At 54.1% G+C, this 25,361-nt stretch overlaps 1 protein-coding gene across 1 annotated transcript in view; it reads left to right on the top strand.

Moving 5' to 3' along the window:
• The window catches only part of PPM1G (protein phosphatase, Mg2+/Mn2+ dependent 1G), a 64,411-nt gene that overhangs the window by 29,044 nt on the left and 10,006 nt on the right, over positions 1-25,361 (top strand). The window contains exons 2-6 of the mRNA XM_063914902.1: positions 8,759-8,828; positions 11,171-11,256; positions 11,326-11,458; positions 11,704-12,140; positions 18,434-18,550. Of these exons, the coding sequence (XP_063770972.1) occupies positions 8,759-8,828; positions 11,171-11,256; positions 11,326-11,458; positions 11,704-12,140; positions 18,434-18,550 (843 nt within the window). The remainder of the gene's footprint in view (positions 1-8,758; positions 8,829-11,170; positions 11,257-11,325; positions 11,459-11,703; positions 12,141-18,433; positions 18,551-25,361) is intronic.

Below are 25,361 nucleotides of genomic sequence, written 5' to 3'. Positions count from 1 at the left end.
TGTATCCCCCCATCACTCTCCTGTATCCCCCCCCATCACTGTCTCCTGTATCCCCCCCCCATCACTGTCTCCTGTATCCCCCCCATCACTGTCTCCTGTATCCCCCCCCATCACTGTCTCCTGTATCCCCCCCCATCACTGTCTCCTGTATCCCCCCCATCACTGTCTCCTGTATCCCCCCCCATCACTGTCTCCTGTATCCCCCCCCATCACTGTCTCCTGTATCCCCCCCCCCATCACTGTCTCCTGTATCCCCCCCCCCCATCACTGTCTCCTGTATCCCCCCCCCCCCCCATCACTGTCTCCTGTATCCCCCCCCCCATCACTGTCTCCTGTATCCCCCCCCATCACTGTCTCCTGTATCCCCCCCCCATCACTGTCTCCTGTATCCCCCCCCCATCACTGTCTCCTGTATCCCCCCCCCCATCACTGTCTCCTGTATCCCCCCCCCCATCACTGTCTCCTGTATCCCCCCCATCACTGTCTCCTGTATCCCCCCCCATCACTGTCTCCTGTATCCCCCCCCCATCACTGTCTCCTGTATCCCCCCCCCCATCACTGTCTCCTGTATCCCCCCCCCATCACTGTCTCCTGTATCCCCCCCCATCACTGTCTCCTGTATCCCCCCCCCATCACTGTCTCCTGTATCCCCCCCATCACTGTCTCCTGTATCCCCCCCCATCACTGTCTCCTGTATCCCCCCCCATCACTGTCTCCTGTATCCCCCCCCATCACTGTCTCCTGTATCCCCCCCCATCACTGTCTCCTGTATCCCCCCCCATCACTGTCTCCTGTATCCCCCCCATCACTGTCTCCTGTATCCCCCCCCATCACTGTCTCCTGTATCCCCCCCCCCCATCACTGTCTCCTGTATCCCCCCCCCCATCACTGTCTCCTGTATCCCCCCCCCCATCACTGTCTCCTGTATCCCCCCCCCCCCATCACTGTCTCCTGTATCCCCCCCCCCATCACTGTCTCCTGTATCCCCCCCCCATCACTGTCTCCTGTATCCCCCCCCCATCACTGTCTCCTGTATCCCCCCCCCATCACTGTCTCCTGTATCCCCCCCCATCACTGTCTCCTGTATCCCCCCCCCATCACTGTCTCCTGTATCCCCCCCCCCATCACTGTCTCCTGTATCCCCCCCCATCACTGTCTCCTGTATCCCCCCCCCATCACTGTCTCCTGTATCCCCCCCCCATCACGGTCTCCTGTATCCCCCCCATCACTGTCTCCTGTATCCCCCCCCATCACTGTCTCCTGTATCCCCCCCCATCACTGTCTCCTGTATCCCCCCCCCCCATCACTGTCTCCTGTATCCCCCCCCCCATCACTGTCTCCTGTATCCCCCCCCCCATCACTGTCTCCTGTATCCCCCCCATCACTGTCTCCTGTATCCCCCCCCATCACTGTCTCCTGTATCCCCCCCCATCACTGTCTCCTGTATCCCCCCCCCCATCACTGTCTCCTGTATCCCCCCCCCATCACTGTCTCCTGTATCCCCCCCCCCCATCACTGTCTCCTGTATCCCCCCCCCCCATCACTGTCTCCTGTATCCCCCCCATCACTGTCTCCTGTATCCCCCCCATCACTGTCTCCTGTATCCCCCCCATCACTGTCTCCTGTATCCCCCCCCATCACTGTCTCCTGTATCCCCCCCCATCACTGTCTCCTGTATCCCCCCCCATCACTGTCTCCTGTATCCCCCCCATCACTGTCTCCTGTATCCCCCCCCATCACTGTCTCCTGTATCCCCCCCCATCACTGTCTCCTGTATCCCCCCCCATCACTGTCTCCTGTATCCCCCCCCATCACTGTCTCCTGTATCCCCCCCCATCACTGTCTCCTGTATCCCCCCCCATCACTGTCTCCTGTATCCCCCCCATCACTGTCTCCTGTATCCCCCCCCCCATCACTGTCTCCTGTATCCCCCCCCATCACTGTCTCCTGTATCCCCCCCATCACTGTCTCCTGTATCCCCCCCCATCACTGTCTCCTGTATCCCCCCCCCCATCACTGTCTCCTGTATCCCCCCCCATCACTGTCTCCTGTATCCCCCCCCATCACTGTCTCCTGTATCCCCCCCCATCACTGTCTCCTGTATCCCCCCCCCCATCACTGTCTCCTGTATCCCCCCCCCATCACTGTCTCCTGTATCCCCCCCCCATCACTGTCTCCTGTATCCCCCCCCCATCACTGTCTCCTGTATCCCCCCCCCCCATCACTGTCTCCTGTATCCCCCCCATCACTGTCTCCTGTATCCCCCCCCATCACTGTCTCCTGTATCCCCCCCCATCACTGTCTCCTGTATCCCCCCCCATCACTGTCTCCTGTATCCCCCCCCATCACTGTCTCCTGTATCCCCCCCCCCATCACTGTCTCCTGTATCCCCCCCCATCACTGTCTCCTGTATCCCCCCCCATCACTGTCTCCTGTATCCCCCCCCATCACTGTCTCCTGTATCCCCCCCCCATCACTGTCTCCTGTATCCCCCCCCCATCACTGTCTCCTGTATCCCCCCCATCACTGTCTCCTGTATCCCCCCCATCACTCTCCTGTATCCCCCCCCATCACTGTCTCCTGTATCCCCCCCCATCACTGTCTCCTGTATCCCCCCCCATCACTGTCTCCTGTATCCCCCCATCACTGTCTCCTGTATCCCCCCCCATCACTGTCTCCTGTATCCCCCCCCCATCACTGTCTCCTGCATCCCCCCCCCATCACTGTCTCCTGCATCCCCCCCCCATCACTGTCTCCTGCATCCCCCCCCCATCACTGTCTCCTGTATCCCCCCCCATCACTGTCTCCTGTATCCCCCCCCCCCCATCACTGTCTACTGTATCCCCCCCACCATCACTGTCTCCTGTATCTCCCCCACCATCACTGTCTCCTGTATCTTCCCCCCCCCCCCACCATCACTGTCTCCTGTATCTCTCCCCCCCCCCCCCCCCCCATCACTGTCTCCTGTATCTCTCCCCCCCCCCACCATCACTGTCCCCTGTATCCCACTTGCTCTGTGTTTCACCATTGCCCCCTATAATCTTTTGTCTTCCCCATGCTGTGTGATAGGGCAGTAGTGTATGTACGGGTAGTGTGAGGCCTGGAGGTATGTGCGGTGTAATAGGGCAGTAGTGTATGTACGGGTAGTGTGAGGACAGGAGGTATGTGCGGTGTAATAGGGCAGTAGTGTATGTACGGGTAGTGTGAGGCCTGGAGGTATGTGCGGTGTAATAGGGCAGTAGTGTATGTACGGGTAGTGTGAGGCCTGGAGGTATGTGCGGTGTAATAGGGCAGTAGTGTATGTACGGGTAGTGTGAGGACAGGAGGTATGTGCGGTGTAATAGGGCAGTAGTGTATGTACGGGTAGTGTGAGGACTGGAGGTATGTGCGGTGTAATAGGGCAGTAGTGTATGTACGGGTAGTGTGAGGCCTGGAGGTATGTGCGGTGTAATAGGGCAGTAGTGTATGTACGGGTAGTGTGAGGCCTGGAGGTATGTGCGGTGTAATAGGGCAGTAGTGTATGTACGGGTAGTGTGAGGACAGGAGGTATGTGCGGTGTGATAGGGCAGTAGTGTATGTACGGGTAGTGTGAGGCCTGGAGGTATGTGCTGTGTGATAGGGCAGTAGTGTATGTACGGGTAGTGTGAGGCCTGGAGGTATGTGCTGTGTGATAGGGCAGTAGTGTATGTACGGGTAGTGTGAGGACTGGAGGTATGTGCTGTGTGATAGGGCAGTAGTGTATGTACGGGTAGTGTGAGGACTGGAGGTATGTGCTGTGTGATAGGGCAGTAGTGTATGTACGGGTAGTGTGAGGCCTGGAGGTATGTGCTGTGTGATAGGGCAGTAGTGTATGTACGGGTAGTGTGAGGCCTGGAGGTATGTGCTGTGTGATAGGGCAGTAGTGTATGTACGGGTAGTGTGAGGACTGGAGGTATGTGCTGTGTGATAGGGCAGTAGTGTATGTACGGGTAGTGTGAGGACTGGAGGTATGTGCTGTGTGATAGGGCAGTAGTGTATGTACGGGTAGTGTGAGGACTGGAGGTATGTGCTGTGTGATAGGGCAGTAGTGTATGTACGGGTAGTGTGAGGCCTGGAGGTATGTGCTGTGTGATAGGGCAGTAGTGTATGTACGGGTAGTGTGAGGACAGGAGGTATGTGCGGTGTAATAGGGCAGTAGTGTATGTACGGGTAGTGAGAGGACTGGAGGTATGTGCTGTGTAATAGGGCAGTAGTGTATGTACGGGTAGTGTGAGGCCTGGAGGTATGTGCGGTGTAATAGGGCAGTAGTGTATGTACGGGTAGTGTGAGGCCTGGAGGTATGTGCGGTGTAATAGGGCAGTAGTGTATGTACGGGTAGTGTGAGGACAGGAGGTATGTGCTGTGTAATAGGGCAGTAGTGTATGTACGGGTAGTGTGAGGACAGGAGGTATGTGCGGTGTAATAGGGCAGTAGTGTATGTACGGGTAGTGTGAGGCCTGGAGGTATGTGCGGTGTAATAGGGCAGTAGTGTATGTACGGGTAGTGTGAGGACTGGAGGTATGTGCTGTGTAATAGGGCAGTAGTGTATGTACGGGTAGTGTGAGGACAGGAGGTATGTGCTGTGTAATAGGGCAGTAGTGTATGTACGGGTAGTGTGAGGACTGGAGGTATGTGCGGTGTAATAGGGCAGTAGTGTATGTACGGGTAGTGTGAGGACAGGAGGTATGTGCGGTGTAATAGGGCAGTAGTGTATGTACGGGTAGTGTGAGGCCTGGAGGTATGTGCGGTGTAATAGGGCAGTAGTGTATGTACGGGTAGTGTGAGGACAGGAGGTATGTGCTGTGTAATAGGGCAGTAGTGTATGTACGGGTAGTGTGAGGACTGGAGGTATGTGCGGTGTAATAGGGCAGTAGTGTATGTACGGGTAGTGTGAGGACAGGAGGTATGTGCTGTGTAATAGGGCAGTAGTGTATGTACGGGTAGTGTGAGGACAGGAGGTATGTGCTGTGTAATAGGGCAGTAGTGTATGTACGGGTAGTGTGAGGACAGGAGGTATGTGCTGTGTAATAGGGCAGTAGTGTATGTACGGGTAGTGTGAGGACAGGAGGTATGTGCGGTGTAATAGGGCAGTAGTGTATGTACGGGTAGTGTGAGGACAGGAGGTATGTGCTGTGTAATAGGGCAGTAGTGTATGTACGGGTAGTGTGAGGCCTGGAGGTATGTGCTGTGTAATAGGGCAGTAGTGTATGTACGGGTAGTGTGAGGACAGGAGGTATGTGCTGTGTAATAGGGCAGTAGTGTATGTACGGGTAGTGTGAGGACAGGAGGTATGTGCTGTGTAATAGGGCAGTAGTGTATGTACGGGTAGTGTGAGGACAGGAGGTATGTGCTGTGTAATAGGGCAGTAGTGTATGTACGGGTAGTGTGAGGCCTGGAGGTATGTGCGGTGTAATAGGGCAGTAGTGTATGTACGGGTAGTGTGAGGACAGGAGGTATGTGCTGTGTAATAGGGCAGTAGTGTATGTACGGGTAGTGTGAGGACAGGAGGTATGTGCGGTGTAATAGGGCAGTAGTGTATGTACGGGTAGTGTGAGGACAGGAGGTATGTGCGGTGTAATAGGGCAGTAGTGTATGTACGGGTAGTGTGAGGACTGGAGGTATGTGCTGTGTGATAGGGCAGTAGTGTATGTACGGGTAGTGTGAGAGGCCTGGAGGTATGTGCGGTGTGATAGGGCAGTAGTGTATGTACGGGTAGTGTGAGGACAGGAGGTATGTGCTGTGTAATAGGGCAGTAGTGTATGTACGGGTAGTGTGAGGACAGGAGGTATGTGCTGTGTAATAGGGCAGTAGTGTATGTACGGGTAGTGTGAGGCCTGGAGGTATGTGCTGTGTAATAGGGCAGTAGTGTATGTACGGGTAGTGTGAGGCCTGGAGGTATGTGCTGTGTAATAGGGCAGTAGTGTATGTACGGGTAGTGTGAGGCCTGGAGGTATGTGCGGTGTAATAGGGCAGTAGTGTATGTACGGGTAGTGTGAGGACAGGAGGTATGTGCTGTGTAATAGGGCAGTAGTGTATGTACGGGTAGTGTGAGGACAGGAGGTATGTGCGGTGTAATAGGGCAGTAGTGTATGTACGGGTAGTGTGAGGCCTGGAGGTATGTGCTGTGTAATAGGGCAGTAGTGTATGTACGGGTAGTGTGAGGACAGGAGGTATGTGCGGTGTAATAGGGCAGTAGTGTATGTACGGGTAGTGTGAGGCCTGGAGGTATGTGCTGTGTAATAGGGCAGTAGTGTATGTACGGGTAGTGTGAGGCCTGGAGGTATGTGCTGTGTAATAGGGCAGTAGTGTATGTACGGGTAGTGTGAGGCCTGGAGGTATGTGCTGTGTAATAGGGCAGTAGTGTATGTACGGGTAGTGTGAGGCCTGGAGGTATGTGCGGTGTAATAGGGCAGTAGTGTATGTACGGGTAGTGTGAGGACAGGAGGTATGTGCTGTGTAATAGGGCAGTAGTGTATGTACGGGTAGTGTGAGGACAGGAGGTATGTGCTGTGTAATAGGGCAGTAGTGTATGTACGGGTAGTGTGAGGCCTGGAGGTATGTGCGGTGTAATAGGGCAGTAGTGTATGTACGGGTAGTGTGAGGACAGGAGGTATGTGCGGTGTAATAGGGCAGTAGTGTATGTACGGGTAGTGTGAGGCCTGGAGGTATGTGCTGTGTAATAGGGCAGTAGTGTATGTACGGGTAGTGTGAGGCCTGGAGGTATGTGCTGTGTAATAGGGCAGTAGTGTATGTACGGGTAGTGTGAGGCCTGGAGGTATGTGCTGTGTAATAGGGCAGTAGTGTATGTACGGGTAGTGTGAGGACAGGAGGTATGTGCTGTGTAATAGGGCAGTAGTGTATGTACGGGTAGTGTGAGGCCTGGAGGTATGTGCGGTGTAATAGGGCAGTAGTGTATGTACGGGTAGTGTGAGGACAGGAGGTATGTGCTGTGTAATAGGGCAGTAGTGTATGTACGGGTAGTGTGAGGCCTGGAGGTATGTGCTGTGTAATAGGGCAGTAGTGTATGTACGGGTAGTGTGAGGACAGGAGGTATGTGCTGTGTAATAGGGCAGTAGTGTATGTACGGGTAGTGTGAGGCCTGGAGGTATGTGCGGTGTAATAGGGCAGTAGTGTATGTACGGGTAGTGTGAGGACAGGAGGTATGTGCGGTGTAATAGGGCAGTAGTGTATGTACGGGTAGTGTGAGGACAGGAGGTATGTGCTGTGTAATAGGGCAGTAGTGTATGTACGGGTAGTGTGAGGCCTGGAGGTATGTGCGGTGTAATAGGGCAGTAGTGTATGTACGGGTAGTGTGAGGACAGGAGGTATGTGCGGTGTAATAGGGCAGTAGTGTATGTACGGGTAGTGTGAGGCCTGGAGGTATGTGCTGTGTAATAGGGCAGTAGTGTATGTACGGGTAGTGTGAGGACTGGAGGTATGTGCTGTGTGATAGGGCAGTAGTGTATGTACGGGTAGTGTGAGGCCTGGAGGTATGTGCTGTGTAATAGGGCAGTAGTGTATGTACGGGTAGTGTGAGGACAGGAGGTATGTGCTGTGTAATAGGGCAGTAGTGTATGTACGGGTAGTGTGAGGACTGGAGGTATGTGCTGTGTAATAGGGCAGTAGTGTATGTACGGGTAGTGTGAGGACAGGAGGTATGTGCTGTGTAATAGGGCAGTAGTGTATGTACGGGTAGTGTGAGGACAGGAGGTATGTGCTGTGTAATAGGGCAGTAGTGTATGTACGGGTAGTGTGAGGACAGGAGGTATGTGCTGTGTAATAGGGCAGTAGTGTATGTACGGGTAGTGTGAGGCCTGGAGGTATGTGCTGTGTAATAGGGCAGTAGTGTATGTACGGGTAGTGTGAGGCCTGGAGGTATGTGCTGTGTAATAGGGCAGTAGTGTATGTACGGGTAGTGTGAGGACAGGAGGTATGTGCTGTGTAATAGGGCAGTAGTGTATGTACGGGTAGTGTGAGGACAGGAGGTATGTGCTGTGTAATAGGGCAGTAGTGTATGTAAGGGTAGTGTGAGGACTGGAGGTATGTGCTGTGTAATAGGGCAGTAGTGTATGTACGGGTAGTGTGAGGACAGGAGGTATGTGCTGTGTAATAGGGCAGTAGTGTATGTACGGGTAGTGTGAGGACAGGAGGTATGTGCTGTGTAATAGGGCAGTAGTGTATGTACGGGTAGTGTGAGGCCTGGAGGTATGTGCTGTGTAATAGGGCAGTAGTGTATGTACGGGTAGTGTGAGGACAGGAGGTATGTGCTGTGTAATAGGGCAGTAGTGTATGTACGGGTAGTGTGAGGACTGGAGGTATGTGCTGTGTAATAGGGCAGTAGTGTATGTAAGGGTAGTGTGAGGACTGGAGGTATGTGCTGTGTAATAGGGCAGTAGTGTATGTACGGGTAGTGTGAGGACAGGAGGTATGTGCTGTGTAATAGGGCAGTAGTGTATGTACGGGTAGTGTGAGGACAGGAGGTATGTGCTGTGTAATAGGGCAGTAGTGTATGTACGGGTAGTGTGAGGCCTGGAGGTATGTGCTGTGTAATAGGGCATGTACGGGTAGTGTGAGGCCTGGAGGTATGTGCTGTGTAATAGGGCAGTAGTGTATGTACGGGTAGTGTGAGGCCTGGAGGTATGTGCTGTGTAGGTAAGTGATACATAGGGGGATAGTATGTGGTAATATGTAGTATATATCGCCTATATCTCCTCCATTAATGAGAGCTTTCCTTTTCTAGGACGCCCATAACTGTATCCCCGAACTGGACGGTGACACGGCTATGTTCTCCGTGTACGACGGACATGGAGGTCAGTCTGAAGGCGCTCAGGTTTCACCATCTCTCTGGCACCCCACCCCCCTTCCCCTGAGGCCACCCTCTCCCTGTCTGCCGTCCCATTTCCCTTTCCTCTCCAGTGCGCCATTTTCTCACCTCCCCAAAACCCCTGTGGTCACCCACTCACCTCCCTGGTGTCCCATTACCCTGGAGGCCACGCTCTTTACTCTGAAGCCACCCTCTCCCCCCTGTGGCGCGCTCTTTTCCCCCAGAGTCCCCCTCTCCCCCCCTGTGGCGCGCTCTTTTCCCCCGGAGTCCCCCTCTCCCCCATGTGGCGCGCTCTTTTCCCCCGGAGTCCCCCTCTCCCCCCCGTGGCGCGCTCTTTTCCCCCGGAGTCCCCCTCTCCCCCCTGTGGCGCGCTCTTTTTTCCCCCGGAGTCCCCCTCTCCCCCCTGTGGCGCGCTCTTTTTTCCCCCGGAGTCCCCCTCTCCCCCCTGTGGCGCGCTCTTTTTTCCCCCGGAGTCCCCCTCTCCCCCCTGTGGCGCGCTCTTTTCCCCCGGAGTCCCCCTCTCCCCCCTGTGGCGCGCTCTTTTTTCCCCCGGAGTCCCCCTCTCCCCCCTGTGGCGCGCTCTTTTTTCCCCCGGAGTCCCCCTCTCCCCCCTGTGGCGCGCTCTTTTTTCCCCCGGAGTCCCCCTCTCCCCCCTGTGGCGCGCTCTTTTCCCCCGGAGTCCCCCTCTCCCCCCTCCCCCCTGTGGCGCGCTCTTTTCCCCCGGAGTCCCCTTCTCCCCCCTCCCCCCTGTGGCGCGCTCTTTTCCCCCGGAGTCCCCCTCTCCCCCCCCCGGAGTCCCCCTCTCCCCCCTCCCCCCTGTGGCGCGCTCTTTTCCCCCGGAGTCCCCCTCTTCCCCCTGTGGCGCGCTCTTTTCCCCCGGAGTCCCCCTCTTCCCCCTGTGGCGCGCTCTTTTCCCCCGGAGTCCCCCTCTTCCCCCTGTGGCGCGCTCTTTTCCCCCGGAGTCCCCCTCTCCCCCCTGTGGCGCGCTCTTTTCCCCCGGAGTCCCCCTCTCCCCCCTGTGGCGCGCTCTTTTCCCCCGGAGTCCCCCTCTCCCCTCTCCCCCCTGTGGCGCGCTCTTTTCCCCAGGAGTCCCCCTCTCCCCCCTCCCCCCTGTGGCGCGCTCTTTTCCCCCGGAGTCCCCCTCTCCCCCCCTGGAGTCCCCCTCTCCCCCCTCCCCCCTGTGGCGCGCTCTTTTCCCCCGGAGTCCCCCCTCCCCCCTGTGGCGCGCTCTTTTCCCCCGGAGTCCCCCCCTCCCCCCTGTGGCGCGCTCTTTTCCCCCGGAGTCCCCCTCTCCCCCCTGTGGCGCGCTCTTTTCCCCCGGAGTCCCCCTCTCCCCTCTCCCCCCTGTGGCGCGCTCTTTTCCCCAGGAGTCCCCCTCTCCCCCCTCCCCCCTGTGGCGCGCTCTTTTCCCCCGGAGTCCCCCCTCCCCCCTGTGGCGCGCTCTTTTCCCCCGGAGTCCCCCCCTCCCCCCTGTGGCGCGCTCTTTTCCCCCGGAGTCCCCCCCTCCCCCCTGTGGCGCGCTCTTTTCCCCCGGAGTCCCCCTCTCCCCCCTGTGGCGCGCTCTTTTCCCCCGGAGTCCCCCTCTCCCCCCTGTGGCGCGCTCTTTTCCCCCGGAGTCCCCCTCTCCCCCCTGTGGCGCGCTCTTTTCCCCCCGGAGTCCCCCTCTCCCCCCTGTGGTGCGCTCTATTTTTTCCCCCGGTGTCCCCCTCTCCCCCCTGTGGCGCGCTCTTTTCCCCCGGAGTCCCCCTCTCCCCCCTGTGGCGCGCTCTTTTCCCCCGGAGTCCCCCTCTCCCCCCTGTGGCGCGCTCTTTTCCCCCTGTGGCGCGCTCTTTTCCCCCGGAGTCCCCCTCTCCCCCCTGTGGCGCGCTCTTTTCCCCCGGAGTCCCCCTCTCCCCCCTGTGGCGCGCTCTTTTCCCCCCGGAGTCCCCCTCTCCCCCCTGTGGTGCGCTCTTTTTTTTCCCCCGGTGTCCCCCTCTCCCCCCCGTGGCGCGCTCTTTTCCCCCGGAGTCCCCCTCTCCCCCCTGTGGCGCACTCTTTTCCCCCAGAGTCCCCCTCTCCCCCCTGTGGCGCGCTCTTTTCCCCCGGAGTCCCCCTCTCCCCCCTGTGGCGCGCTCTTTTCCCCCCGGAGTCCCCCTCTCCCCCCTGTGGTGCGCTCTTTTTTTTTCCCCCCGGTGTCCCCCTCTCCCCCCCGTGGCGCGCTCTTTTCCCCCGGAGTCCCCCTCTCCCCCCTGTGGCGCACTCTTTTCCCCCAGAGTCCCCCTCTCCCCCCTGTGGCGCGCTCTTTTCCCTGTGCCCGCTGGACGCTGCATGTATGTGACTGTCTTTCAGGTGAGGAAGTGGCGCTGTACTGTGCTAAATATCTGCCTGGCATTATCAAGGAGCAGAGGGCCTACAAGGAGGGGAAGCTGCAGAAGGTGAGTCTTCCCTGCGTGGGGTGACCATTGGGGGCAGCAGAGTTGTGGTGTAACCGTTGTGTTTGTCAGGCCCTGGAAGATGCCTTCCTGGCTATTGATGAGAAGCTGACCCAAGAGAGCGTGATTAAGGAACTGTCCCAGATGGCCGGGCGTCCGATAAATGATCAGGGCGAGAAGAATAAAGTGGCCGATGAGGACGATGGTAAGTAGCGCAAGGTTGGCTCTGCGGCGTAATCTGTCCGCTATCTCTCATAGTCCCCGCTCTGTCCCTCTATGTACCATGTCCTGCAGACAGTGGCGTGTTTCCTTCCTCTCGCAGCCAGTCGCTGGGTGACACGCAGTGACCCGCCTGTATTCCTGTTACAGAGCAGCTGATTGGTGGGATCCACGCCGCTTGCGCCTGTCGTGTACTGTAGACACTGACCTCTCTGCCGTCTTCTCTTGCAGTGGATAATGAGGAAGCGGTCTTGCTGCATGAAGAAGCCACCATGACCATTGAGGAACTTCTCACCCGTTATGGCCAGAACTGCGCTAAAGGCTCACGGAACAAGACTTGTCTACAGAACGCTAAGTCTGACTCTGCGGAGAAACCCAAGGACGCCGTTCTTAATGGAGAGCTGGAGTCTGATAGTCAGTGTAAGAACGGAGAGCAGAAAAAGACTGGTGCCTCCTCTGGTGCCTCCTCTGGTACCTCCTCCCCAGAAGAAGGGAGTGGCAGTAGTTCCTCTGTCACAAAGTCGGGCGAGGAGGCTGTGCCGCCTTCCACTGGGGATGCTGGCCCCTCCTGCTCCTCCCGCCCCGTGCAGCCGCAGAACACCGACAAGTCCAAGTTCTTTGAGGACAGTGAGGAGTCTGAGGCCGAAGAGGATGAAGAGGACAGTGAGGTAAGTACGTGTCCGTGTCTGTGGGCACCACTTGCTGCATGTGACGACTATTACAAAGTGCCAGCTCCGGACTGCCATGTTACAGGGGGATACTTTCCCTGCAAGTCTTAGTACATAGACCCCTGTATCAGTGCTGTGGCCCCTGGCTCCTGTGTGCTCTGTACATAGACCCCTGTATGAGGGATGTGGCCCCTGGCTCCTGTGTGTTCTGTACATAGACCCCTGTATCAGTGCTCTGGCCCCTGGCTCCTGTGTGCTCTGTACATAGACCCCTGTATCAGCGCTGTGGCCCCTGGCTCCTGTGTGCTCTGTACATAGACCCCTGTATCAGTGCTGTGGCCCCTGGCTCCTGTGTGCTCTGTACATAGACCCCTGTATGAGGGATGTGGCCCCTGGCTCCTGTGTGTTCTGTACATAGACCCCTGTATCAGTGCTCTGGCCCCTGGCTCCTGTGTGCTCTGTACATAGACCCCTGTATCAGCGCTGTGGCCCCTGGCTCCTGTGTGCTCTGTACATAGACCCCTGTATCAGTGCTGTGGCCCCAGGCTCCTGTGTGCTCTGTACATAGACCCCTGTATCAGCGCTGTGGCCCCTGGCTCCTGTGTGCTCTGTATATAGACCCCTGTATCAGCGCTGTGGCCCCTGGCTCCTGTGTGCTCTGTATATAGACCCCTGTATCAGCGCTGTGGCCCCTGGCTCCTGTGTGCTCTGTACGTAGACCCCTGTATCAGTGCTGTGGCTCCTGTGTGCTCTGTACATAGACCCCTGTATCAGTGCTGTGGCCCCTGGCTCCTGTGTGCTCTGTACATAGACCCCTGTATCAGTGCTGTGGCCCCTGGCTCCTGTGTGCTCTGTACATAGACCCCTGTATCAGTGCTGTGGCCCCTGGCTCCTGTGTGTTCTGTACATAGACCCCTGTATCAGCGCTGTGGCCCCTGGCTCCTGTGTGCTCTGTACATAGACCCCTGTATCAGCGCTGTGGCCCCTGGCTCCTGTGTGCTCTGTACATAGACCCCTGTATCAGTGCTGTGGCCCCTGGCTCCTGTGTGCTCTGTACATAGACCCCTGTATGAGGGATGTGGCCCCTGGCTCCTGTGTGTTCTGTACATAGACCCCTGTATCAGTGCTCTGGCCCCTGGCTCCTGTGTGCTCTGTACATAGACCCCTGTATCAGCGCTGTGGCCCCTGGCTCCTGTGTGCTCTGTACATAGACCCCTGTATCAGTGCTGTGGCCCCAGGCTCCTGTGTGCTCTGTACATAGACCCCTGTATCAGCGCTGTGGCCCCTGGCTCCTGTGTGCTCTGTATATAGACCCCTGTATCAGCGCTGTGGCCCCTGGCTCCTGTGTGCTCTGTATATAGACCCCTGTATCAGCGCTGTGGCCCCTGGCTCCTGTGTGCTCTGTACGTAGACCCCTGTATCAGTGCTGTGGCTCCTGTGTGCTCTGTACATAGACCCCTGTATCAGTGCTGTGGCCCCTGGCTCCTGTGTGCTCTGTACATAGACCCCTGTATCAGTGCTGTGGCCCCTGGCTCCTGTGTGCTCTGTACATAGACCCCTGTATCAGTGCTGTGGCCCCTGGCTCCTGTGTGTTCTGTACATAGACCCCTGTATCAGCGCTGTGGCCCCTGGCTCCTGTGTGCTCTGTACATAGACCCCTGTATCAGTGCTGTGGCCCCTGGCTCCTGTGTGCTCTGTACGTAGACCCCTGTATCAGCGCTGTGGCCCCTGGCTCCTGTGTGCTCTGTAGATAGACCCCTGTATCAGCGCTGTGGCCCCTGGCTCCTGTGTGCTCTGTACATAGACCCCTGTATCAGTGCTGTGGCTCCTGTGTGCTCTGTACATAGACCCCTGTATCAGCGCTGTGGCCCCTGGCTCCTGTGTGCTCTGTACATAGACCCCTGTATCAGCGCTGTGGCCCCTGGCTACTGTGTGCTCTGTACATAGACCCCTGTATCAGTGCTGTGGCCCCTGGCTCCTGTGCGCTCTGTATATAGACCCCTGTATCAGCGCTGTGGCCCCTGGCTCCTGTGTGCTCTGTACATAGACCCCTGTATCAGTGCTGTGGCTCCTGTGTGCTCTGTACATAGACCCCTGTATCAGCGCTGTGGCCCCTGGCTCCTGTGTGCTCTGTACATAGACCCCTGTATCAGCGCTGTGGCCCCTGGCTACTGTGTGCTCTGTACATAGACCCCTGTATCAGTGCTGTGGCCCCTGGCTCCTGTGCGCTCTGTATATAGACCCCTGTATCAGCGCTGTGGCCCCTGGCTCCTGTGTGCTCTGTACATAGACCCCTGTATCAGTGCTGTGGCCCCTGGCTCCTGTGTGCTCTGTACGTAGACCCCTGTATCAGCGCTGTGGCCCCTGGCCCCTGTGTGCTCTGTACATAGACCCCTGTATCAGTGCTGTGGCCCCTGGCTCCTGTGTGCTCTGTATATAGACCCCTGTATCAGCGCTGTGGCCCCTGGCTCCTGTGTGCTCTGTATATAGACCCCTGTATCAGCGCTGTGGCCCCTGGCTCCTGTGTGCTCTGTACGTAGACCCCTGTATCAGTGCTGTGGCTCCTGTGTGCTCTGTACATAGACCCCTGTATCAGTGCTGTGGCCCCTGGCTCCTGTGTGCTCTGTACATAGACCCCTGTATCAGTGCTGTGGCCCCTGGCTCCTGTGTGCTCTGTACATAGACCCCTGTATCAGTGCTGTGGCCCCTGGCTCCTGTGTGTTCTGTACATAGACCCCTGTATCAGCGCTGTTGCCCCTGGCTCCTGTGTGCTCTGTACATAGACCCCTGTATCAGCGCTGTGGCCCCTGGCTCCTGTGTGCTCTGTACATAGACCCCTGTATCAGTGCTGTGGCCCCTGGATCCTGTGTGCTCTGTACGTAGACCCCTGTATCAGCGCTGTGGCTCCTGTGTGCTCTGTACATAGACTCCTGTATCAGCGCTGTGGCCCCTGGCTCCTGTGTGCTCTGTAGATAGACCCCTGTATCAGTGCTGTGGCCCCTGGCTCCTGTGTGCTCTGTACATAGACCCCTGTATCAGTGCTGTGGCTCCTGTGTGCTCTGTACATAGACCCCTGTATCAGCGCTGTGGCCCCTGGCTCCTGTGTGCTCTGTACATAGACCCCTGTATCAGCGCTGTGGCCCCTGGCTCCTGTGTGCTCTGTACATAGACCCCTGTATCAGCGCTGTGGCCCCTGGCTACTGTGTGCTCTGTACATAGACCCCTGTATCAGCGCTGTGGCCCCTGGCTCCTGTGTGCTCTGTACATAGACCCCTGTATCAGTGCTGTGGCCCCTGGCTCCTGTGTGCTCTGTACATAGACCCCTGTATCAGCGCTGTGGCCCCTGGCTCCTGTGTGCTCTGTACATAGACCCCTGTATCAGCGCTGTGGCCCCTGGCTCCTGTGTGCTCTGTACATAGTCCCCTGTATCAGTGCTGTGGCCCCTGGCTCCTGTGTGCTCTATACATAGACCCCTGTATCAGCGCTGTGGCCCCTGGCTCCTGTGTGCTCTGTACGTAGACCCCTGTATCAGCGCTGTGGCCCCTGGCTCCTGTGTGCTCTGTACATAGACCCCTGTATCAGCGCTGTGGCCCCTGGCTCCTGTGTGCTCTGTACATAGACCCCTGTATCAGGGCTGTGGCCCCTGGCTCCTGTGTGCTCTGTACATAGACCCCTGTATGAGGGATGTGGCCCCTGTGTGCTCTGTACATAGACCCCTGTATCAGCGCTGTGGCCCTCGGGTGCTGTGGCCCCTGGCTCCTGTGTGCTCTGTACATAGACCCCTGTATGAGGGATGTGGCCCCTGTGTGCTCTGTATATAGACCCCTGTATCAGCGCTGTGGCCCCTGGCTCCTGTGTGCTCTGTACATAGACCCCTGTATCAGTGCTGTGGCCCCTGGCTCCTATGTGCTCTGTACATAGACCCCTGTATCAGCGCTGTGGCCCCTGGCTCCTGTGTGCTCTGTACATAGTCCCCTGTATCAGTGCTGTGGCCCCTGGCTCCTGTGTGCTCTATACATAGACCCCTGTATCAGCGCTGTGGCCCCAGGCTCCTGTGTGCTCTGTACGTAGACCCCTGTATCAGCGCTGTGGCCCCTGGCTCCTGTGTGCTCTGTACGTAGACCCCTGTATCAGCGCTGTGGCCCCTGGCTCCTGTGTGCTCTGTACATAGACCCCTGTATCAGCGCTGTGGCCCCTGGCTCCTGTGTGCTCTGTACATAGACCCCTGTATCAGCGCTGTGGCCCCTGGCTCCTGTGTGCTCTGTACATAGACCCCTGTATGAGGGATGTGGCCCCTGTGTGCTCTGTACATAGACCCCTGTATCAGCGCTGTGGCCCTCGGGTGTTGTGGCCCCTGGCTCCTGTGTGCTCTGTACATAGACCCCTGTATGAGGGCTGTGGCCCCTGGATCCTGTGTGCTCTGTACGTAGACCCCTGTATCAGCGCTGTGGCCCCTGGCTCCTGTGTGCTCTGTACATAGACCCCTGTATCAGCGCTGTGGCCCCTGGCTCCTGTGTGCTCTGTACATAGACCCCTGTATCAGCGCTGTGGCCCCTGGCTCCTGTGTGCTCTGTACATAGACCCCTGTATGAGGGATGTGGCCCCTGTGTGCTCTGTACATAGACCCCTGTATCAGCGCTGTGGCCCTCGGGTGCTGTGGCCCCTGGCTCCTGTGTGCTCTGTACATAGACCCCTGTATGAGGGCTGTGGCCCCTGTGTGCTCTGTACGTAGACCCCTGTATCAGCGCTGTGGCCCTCGGGTGCTGTGGCCCCAGGCTCCTGTGTGTTCTGTACATAGCAGCAGCTGAGCTTGTACTGGAGGATGCCACGTGTAGGGTAATACGTAGATATGGGGACCTCTGTGCTGGAGAGGGCCGCCGCCCATTATGCAGTGTTCATGCTGTGCTGGGAGGTGTGCAGCCTGCGGGGGGAGGCACTGAGGCACCTTATGGCTCTAGCTATTGTTTCCCCAGCACCCTGAATGATAACAGTAACCAGATACAAATCCCACATGATAATAGAATTCAGAGATCTTCGTTACACATTTGCGCAAATGTGTGGTTAAGCCCCAAAGCCGCATCAAGGCCTCTCTGTATATTTGGGGTCCCTAGCGCTATATCTAGGTGCAGGGTGTGGCACCCCAAAATACCAGAATGAGCCAGAAAGCCCAGCGTGGCATACCAGTGTAAAAAACTATAGTGTTAATAAATTAGTATTTAGGAAGCCGAAGCTATAGAGGGGGTGATACAAACATGAAATGTAATTAAAATAGAGAAATAGTGTTAGAAAATTAATAAGTGAAAAGTGTTAATAGAATGTAAAGGTATGCCACACTAAAGCCATCCAGCTCAGCCAGTCCAGAGGCACCACACCTCACACCTCCATTACCCCAATCTGGGTCTAATATTAACCAGCAAGGAGCCACATGATAATGGCTCCTTACTAAAATATGTCTAAGCTAAGAGCTACCTACCTTGGAGCAACCCCATAATGCTCCATGTGGCATGTCAGGGCCTGCACCTCCTCCTAATGCAGAAACCTCTCTGCCTCTCACAACAGACATATAGATTGGTAAATGCTCAATTAGCTTAGTGATATCATTCAGGTGCTCGAAAGGAAGGGGTATTTCTTAGCTTAGACATATTTTAGTAAGGAGCCATTATCATGTGGCTCCTTGCTGGTTAATATTAGACCCAGATTGGGGTAATGGAGGTGTGAGGTGTGGTGCCTCTGGACTGGCTGAGCTGGATGGCTTTAGTGTGGCATACCTTTACATTCTATTAACACTTTTCACTTATTAATTTTCTAACACTATTTCTCTATTTTAATTACATTTCATGTTTGTATCACCCCCTCTATAGCTTCGGCTTCCTAAATACTAATTTATTAACACTATAGTTTTTTACACTGGTATGTCACGCTGTGCTTTCTGGCTCATTCTGGTGTTTTGGGGTGCCACACCCTGCACCTAGATATAGCGCTAGGGACCCCAAATATACAGAGAGGCCTTGATGCGGCTCTGGGGCTTAACCACACATTTGCGCAAATATGTGTAACGAAGATCTCTGAATTCTATTATCATGTGGGATTTATATCTGGTTACGGTTATCATTCAGGGTGCTGGGGAAACAAATGCCTTTTTTCTTGCTCAGAAATACCCCTTCCTTTCGAGCACCTGAATGATATCACTAAGCTAATTGAGCATTTACCAATCTATATGGCTCTAGCTATTGGTCTGCATTATATTCCTGTGTAACACCTCGTCCTGACAGTCCTGTTCTACCATCCCACAGGAATGCAGCGAGGAGGACTACAGCAGTGAGGAAGAGGAGGACAGCGAGGACGTGGAGGATGCTGAGGCTGAAGATGAAGAGGAAGAGGTGCTGCCCGGCATGGATGGGAAAGAGGAGGTAGGTGTCCATTCTGCACACTGAGTACGGCAGACACGTCACAAGGACACAGTCTCTCGCTGTACTGGCAGTGTGCATAGGTTGTGTAAGAATGTGGTGATGGGGATTGCTGGGTGCTATTATATGACGGTGTCTCCGGTGGTGATGGGGATTGCTGGGTGCTATTATATGACAGTGCATACAGTGATGATGGGGATTGCTGGGTGCTATTATATGACGGTGTCTCCGGTGGTGATGGGGATTGCTGGGTGTTATTATATGACGGTGTCTCCGGCGGTGATGGGGATTGCTGGGTGTTATTATATGACGGTGTCTCCGGTGGTGATGGGGATTGATGGGTGTTATTATATGACAGTGTCTCCAGTGGTGATGGGGATTGATGGGTGTTATTATATGACAGTGTATATGGTGATGATGGGGATTGATGGGTGTTATTATATGACAGTGTATATGGTGATGATGGGGATTGATGGGTGTTATTATATGACAGTGCATACAGTGATGATGGGGATTGCTGGGTGTTATTATATGACAGTGTATACAGTGATGATGGGGATTGCTGGGTGTTATTATATGACAGTGTATACAGTGATGATGGGGATTGCTGGGTGTTTTTATGAGACAGTGTCTCCGGTGATGGGGATTGCTGGGTGTTATTATATGTCGGTGTCTCTGGTGATGATGGGGATTGCTGGGTGTTATTATATGACAGTGTCTCCGGTGATGATGGTGGTTGCTGGGTGTTATTATATGACCGTGTATATGGTGATGATGGGGATTGCTGGGTGTTACTATATGACAGTGTATATGGTGATGATGGGGATTGCTGGGTGTTACTATATGACAGTGTCTCTGGTGATGATGGGGATTGCTGGGTGCTATTATATGTCGGTGTCTCTGGTGATGGGGATTGCTGGGTGTTATTATATGACCGTGTCTCTGGTGATGATGGGGATTGCTGGGTGTTATTATATGACAGTGTATATGGTGATGATGGGGATTGTTGGGTGTTATTATATGACAGTGTCTCCGGTGATGATGGGGATTGCTGGGTGTTATATGACAGTGTCTTCGGTGATGATGGGGATTGCTGGGTGATTTATATGACAGTGTATATGGTGATGATGGGGATTGCTGGGTGTTATTATATGACCGTGTCTCTGGTGATGATGGGGATTGCTGGGTGTTATTATATGACCGTGCATACAGTGATGATGATTGCTGGGTGTTATTATATGACTGTGTCTCTGGTGATGATGAGGATTGCTGGGTGTTCTATGACAGTGTCTCTGGTGATGAGGATTGCTGGGTGTTATTATATGACTGTGTCTCTGGTGGTGATGGGGATTGTTGGGTGTTATTATATGACAGTGTCTCTGGTGATGATGGGGATTGTTGGGTGTTATTATATGACGGTGTCTCTGGTGATGATGGGGATTGCTGGGTGTTATTATATGACGGTGTCTCTGGTGGTGATGGGGATTGCTGGGTGTTATTATATGACAGTGTCTCTGGTGATGATGGGGATTGCTGGATATTATTATGACAGTGTGTACAGTGATGATGGGGATTGCTGGGTGTTATTATATGACAGTGTCTCTGGTGATGATGGGGATTGCTGGGTGTTGTTATATGACAGTGTCTCTGGTGATGGGGATTGCTGGGTGTTATTATATGACGGTGTCTCTGGTGGTGATGGGGATTGCTGGGTGTTATTATATGACCTTGTCTCTGGTGATGATGGGGATTGCTGGATATTATTATGACAGTGTATACAGTGATGATGGGGATTGCTGGGTGCTATTATATGACAGTGTATACAGTGATGATGGGGATTGCTGGGTGTTTTTATGAGACCGTGTCTCCGGTGATGATGGGGATTGCTGGGTGCTATTATATGTCGGTGTCTCTGGTGATGGGGATTGCTGGGTGCTATTATATGTCTGTGTCTCTGGTGATGATGGGGATTGCTGGGTGTTATTATATGACAGTGTCTCTGGTGATGATGGGGATTGCTGGGTGTTGTTATATGACAGTGTCTCTGGTGATGGGGATTGCTGGGTGTTATTATATGACGGTGTCTCTGGTGGTGATGGGGATTGCTGGGTGTTATTATATGACCGTGTCTCTGGTGATGATGGGGATTGCTGGATATTATTATGACAGTGTATACAGTGATGATGGGGATTGCTGGGTGCTATTATATGACGGTGCATACAGTGATGATGGGGATTGCTGGGTGTTTTTATGAGACCGTGTCTCCGGTGATGATGGGGATTGCTGGGTGCTATTATATGTCGGTGTCTCTGGTGATGGGGATTGCTGGGTGCTATTATATGTCTGTGTCTCTGGTGATGATGGGGATTGCTGGGTGTTATTATATGACGGTGTATCTGGTGATGATGGGGATTTCTGGGTGTTATTATGACAGTGTATACGGTGATTATAGGAATTGCTGGGTGTTATTATATGACCGTGTCTCCGGTGATGATGGTGGATGCTGGGTGTTATTATATGACAGTGTCTCTGGTGATGATGGGGATTGTTGGGTGTTATTATATGACAGTGTCTCTGGTGATGATGGGGATTGCTGGGTGTTATATGACTGTGTCTCTGGTGATGATGGGGATTGCTGGGTGTTATTATATGACCGTGTCTCTGGTGATGATGGGGATTGCTGGGTATTATATGACAGTGTATACAGTGATGATGGGGATTGCTGGGTATTACTATATGACAGTGTATATGTTGATGATGGGGATTGCTGGGTGTTATTATATGACAGTCTCTGGTGATGATGGGGATTGCTGGGTGTTATTATATGACGTGTCTCTGGTGAGGATGGGGATTGCTGGGTGTTATTATATGACCGTGTCTCTGGTGATGGGGATTGCTGGTTGTTATATGGTTAATGGCAGCCCGTTATATGGTTAATGGCGGCCCGTTATATGGTTAATTAACACCCGTTAATCCCCATCATCACCAGAGACACTCTCATTTAATAACACCCAGCAATTCCCATCACCAGAGACACTGTCATATAATAACACCCAGCAATCCCCATCATCACCATATACACTGTCATTTCTCTATCGTCCTAGTGGATGCTGGGGTTCCTGAAAGGACCATGGGGAATAGCGGCTCCGCAGGAGACAGGGCACAAAAGCAAAGCTTTCCGATCAGGTGGTGTGCACTGGCTCCTCCCCCCATGACCCTCCTCCAAGCCAGTTAGATTTTTGTGCCCGGCCGAGAAGGGTGCAATCTAGGTGGCTCTCCTAAAGAGCTGCTTAGAAAAGTTTAGCTTAGGTTTTTTATTTTACAGTGAGTCCTGCTGGCAACAGGATCACTGCAACGAGGGACTTAGGGGAGAAGAAGTGAACTCACCTGCGTGCAGGATGGATTGGCTTCTTGGCTACTGGACATCAGCTCCAGAGGGACGATCACAGGTACAGCCTGGATGGTCACCGGAGCCTTGCCGCCGGCCCCCTTGCAGATGCTGAAGTAAGAAGAGGTCCAGAATCGGCGGCAGAAGGCTCCTCAGTCTTCTAAAGGTAGCGCACAGCACTGCAGCTGTGCGCCATTTTCCTCTCAGCACACTTCACACGGCAGTCACTGAGGGTGCAGGGCGCTGGGAGGGGGGCGCCCTGGGAGGCAAATGAATACCTATTTTGGCTAAAAATGCCTCACATATAGCCTCCGGAGGCTATATGGAGATATTTAACCCCTGCCAGAATCCGTTAAGAGCGGGAGACGAGGCCGCCAAAAAAGGGGCGGGGCCTATCTCCTCAGCACACAGCGCCATTTTCCCTCACAGAAAGGCTGGAGGGAAGGCTCCCAGGCTCTCCCCTGCACTGCACTACAGAAACAGGGTTAAAACAGAGAGGGGGGGCACTAATTTGGCGTTAGAAATATATAAAAAAGATGCTATAAGGGAAAACACTTATATAAGGTTGTCCCTATATAATTATAGCGTTTTTGGTGTGTGCTGGCAAACTCTCCCTCTGTCTCTCCAAAGGGCTAGTGGGTCCTGTCCTCTATCAGAGCATTCCCTGTGTGTGTGCTGTGTGTCGGTACGTGTGTGTCGACATGTAGGAGGACGATGTTGGTGAGGAGGCGGAGCAATTGCCTGTAATGGTGATGTCACTCTCTAGGGAGTCGACACCGGAATGGATGGCTTATTTAGGGAATTACGTGATAATGTCAACACGCTGCAAGGTCGGTTGACGACATGAGACGGCCGACAAACAATTAGTACCGGTCCAGACGTCTCAAAAACACCGTCAGGGGTTTTAAAACGCCCGTTTACTTTAGTCGGTCGACACAGACAGGGACACTGAATCCAGTGTCGACGGTGAATAAACAAACGTATTCCTTATTAGGGCCACACGTTAAAGGCAATGAAGGAGGTGTTACATATTTCTGATACTACAAGTACCACAAAAGAGGGTATTATGTGGGATGTGAAAAAACTACCATAGTTTTTCCTGAATCAGATAAATTAAATAAAGTGTGTGATGATGCGTGGGTTCCCCCCGATAGAAAATTATGGGCGGTATACCCTTTCCCGCCAGAAGTTAGGGCGCGTTGGGAAACACCCCTTAGGGTGGATAAGGCGCTCACACGCTTATCAAAACAAGTGGCGGTACCGTCTATAGATAGGGCCGTCCTCAAGGTCCAGCTGACAGGAGGTTGGAAAATATCATAAAAAGTATATACACACATACTGGTGTTATACTGCGACCAGCGATCGCCTCAGCCTGGATGTGCAGAGCTGGGGTGGCTTGGTCGGATTCCCTGACTAAAAATATTGATACCCTTGACAGGGACAGTATTTTATTGACTATAGAGCATTTAAAGGATGTATTTCTATATATGCGAGATGCACAGAGGGATATTTGCACTCTGGCATCAAGAGTAAATGCGATGTCCATAACTGCCAGAAGATGTCATGGACACGACAGTGGTCAGGTGATGCAGATTCCAAACGGCACAAAGGTGTATTGCCGTATAAAGGAAGAGGAGTTATTTGGGGTCGGTCCATCGGACCTGGTGGCCACGGCAACTGCTGGAAAATCCACCGTTTTTACCCTAAGTCACATCTCTGCAGAAAAAGACACCGTCTTTTCAGCCTCAGTCCTTTCGTCCCTATAAGATCATATCTGCCCAGGGATAGAGGAAAGGGAAGAAGACTGCAGCAGGCAGCCCATTCCCAGGAACAGAAGCGTTCCACCGCTTCTGACAAGTTCTCAGCATGGCGCTGAGACCGTACAGGACCCCTGGATCCTACAAGTAGTATCCCAGGGGTACAGATTGGAATGTCGAGAAGTTTCCCCTTCGCAGGCTCCTGAAGTCTGCTTTACCAAGGTCTCCCTCCGACAAGGAGGCAGTATGGGAAAAAATTCACAAGCTGTATTCCCAGCAGGTGATAATTAAATTACCCCTCCTACTACAAGAAAAGGGGTATTATTCCACACTATATTGTGGTACTGAAGCCAGAAGGCTAGGTGAGACTTATTCTAAAAAAATTTTTTGAACACTTACAAAGGTTCAAATCAAGATGGAGTCGCTCAGAGCAGTGATAACGAACCAGGAAGAAGGGGACTATATAGTGTCCCGGGACATCAGGGATCCTTACCTCTATGTCCCAAATTTGCCCTTCTCACTAAGGGTACCTCAGGTTCGTGGTGCAGAACTGTCACTATCAGTTTCAGACGCTGCCGTTTGGATTGTCCACGGCACCCCGGGTCTTTACCAAGGTAATGGCCGAAATGATGATTCTTCTTCGAAGAAAAGGCGTCTTAATTATCCCTTACTTGGACGATCTCCTGATAAGGGCATAGTCCAGGGAACAGTTGGAGGTCGGACTATCTAGGATACTGCTACAACAGCACTATCTAGGATACTGATACTGCTACAACAGCACGGGTGGATTCTAAATATTCCAAAATCGCAGCTGATCCCGACGACACGTCTGCTGTGCCTAGGGATGATTCTGGACACAGTCCAGAAAAAGGTGTTTCTCCCGGAAGAGAAAGCCAGGGAGTTATCCGAGCAAGTCAGGAACCTCCTAAAAACAGTGCATCATTGCACAAGGGTCCTGGTAAAAATGGTGGCTTCCTACGAAGCAATTCCATTCGGCAGATTTCACGCAAGAACTTTTCAGTGGGATCTGCTGGACAAATGGTCCGGATCGCATCTTCAGATGCATCAGCGGATAACCCTATATCCAAGGACAAGGGTGTCTCTCCTGTGGTGGTTACAGAGTGCTCATCTTCTAGAGGGCCGCAGATTCGGCATTCAGGATTGGATGCTGGTGACCACGGAGCCCAGCCCGAGAGGCTGGGGAGCAGTCACACAAGGAAAAAATTTCCAGGGAGTGTGATCAAGTCTGGAGACTTTTCTCCACATAAATATACTGGAGCTAAGGGTAAATTTATAATGCTCTAAGCTTAGCAAGACCTCTGCTTCAAGGTCAGCCGGTATTGATCCAGTGGGAAAAACATCACGGCAGTCGCCCACGTAAACAGACAGGGCGACACAAGAAGCAGGATGGCAATGGCAAAAACTGCAAGGACTTTTCGCTGGGCGGAAATTCATGTGATAGCACTGTCAGCAGTGTTTCATCCCGGGAATGGAAACTGGGAAGCAGACTTCCTCAGCAGGCACGACCTCCACCCGGGAGAGTGGAAACTTCATCGGGAAGTTTTTTCCACATGATTGTAAACCGTTGGGAAATACCAAAGGTGGACATGATGGCGTCCCGTCTGAACAAAAAACGGGACAGGTATTGCGCCAGGTCAAGAGACCCTCA

This window comes from Pseudophryne corroboree, chromosome 4 (assembly GCF_028390025.1).
Source record: "Pseudophryne corroboree isolate aPseCor3 chromosome 4, aPseCor3.hap2, whole genome shotgun sequence".
In the NCBI taxonomy this organism is placed as follows: Eukaryota; Metazoa; Chordata; class Amphibia; order Anura; family Myobatrachidae; genus Pseudophryne; species Pseudophryne corroboree.
The sequence above is the reverse complement of the archived record's forward strand: the minus strand, read 5'-3'. Positions and strand labels throughout refer to the sequence as shown.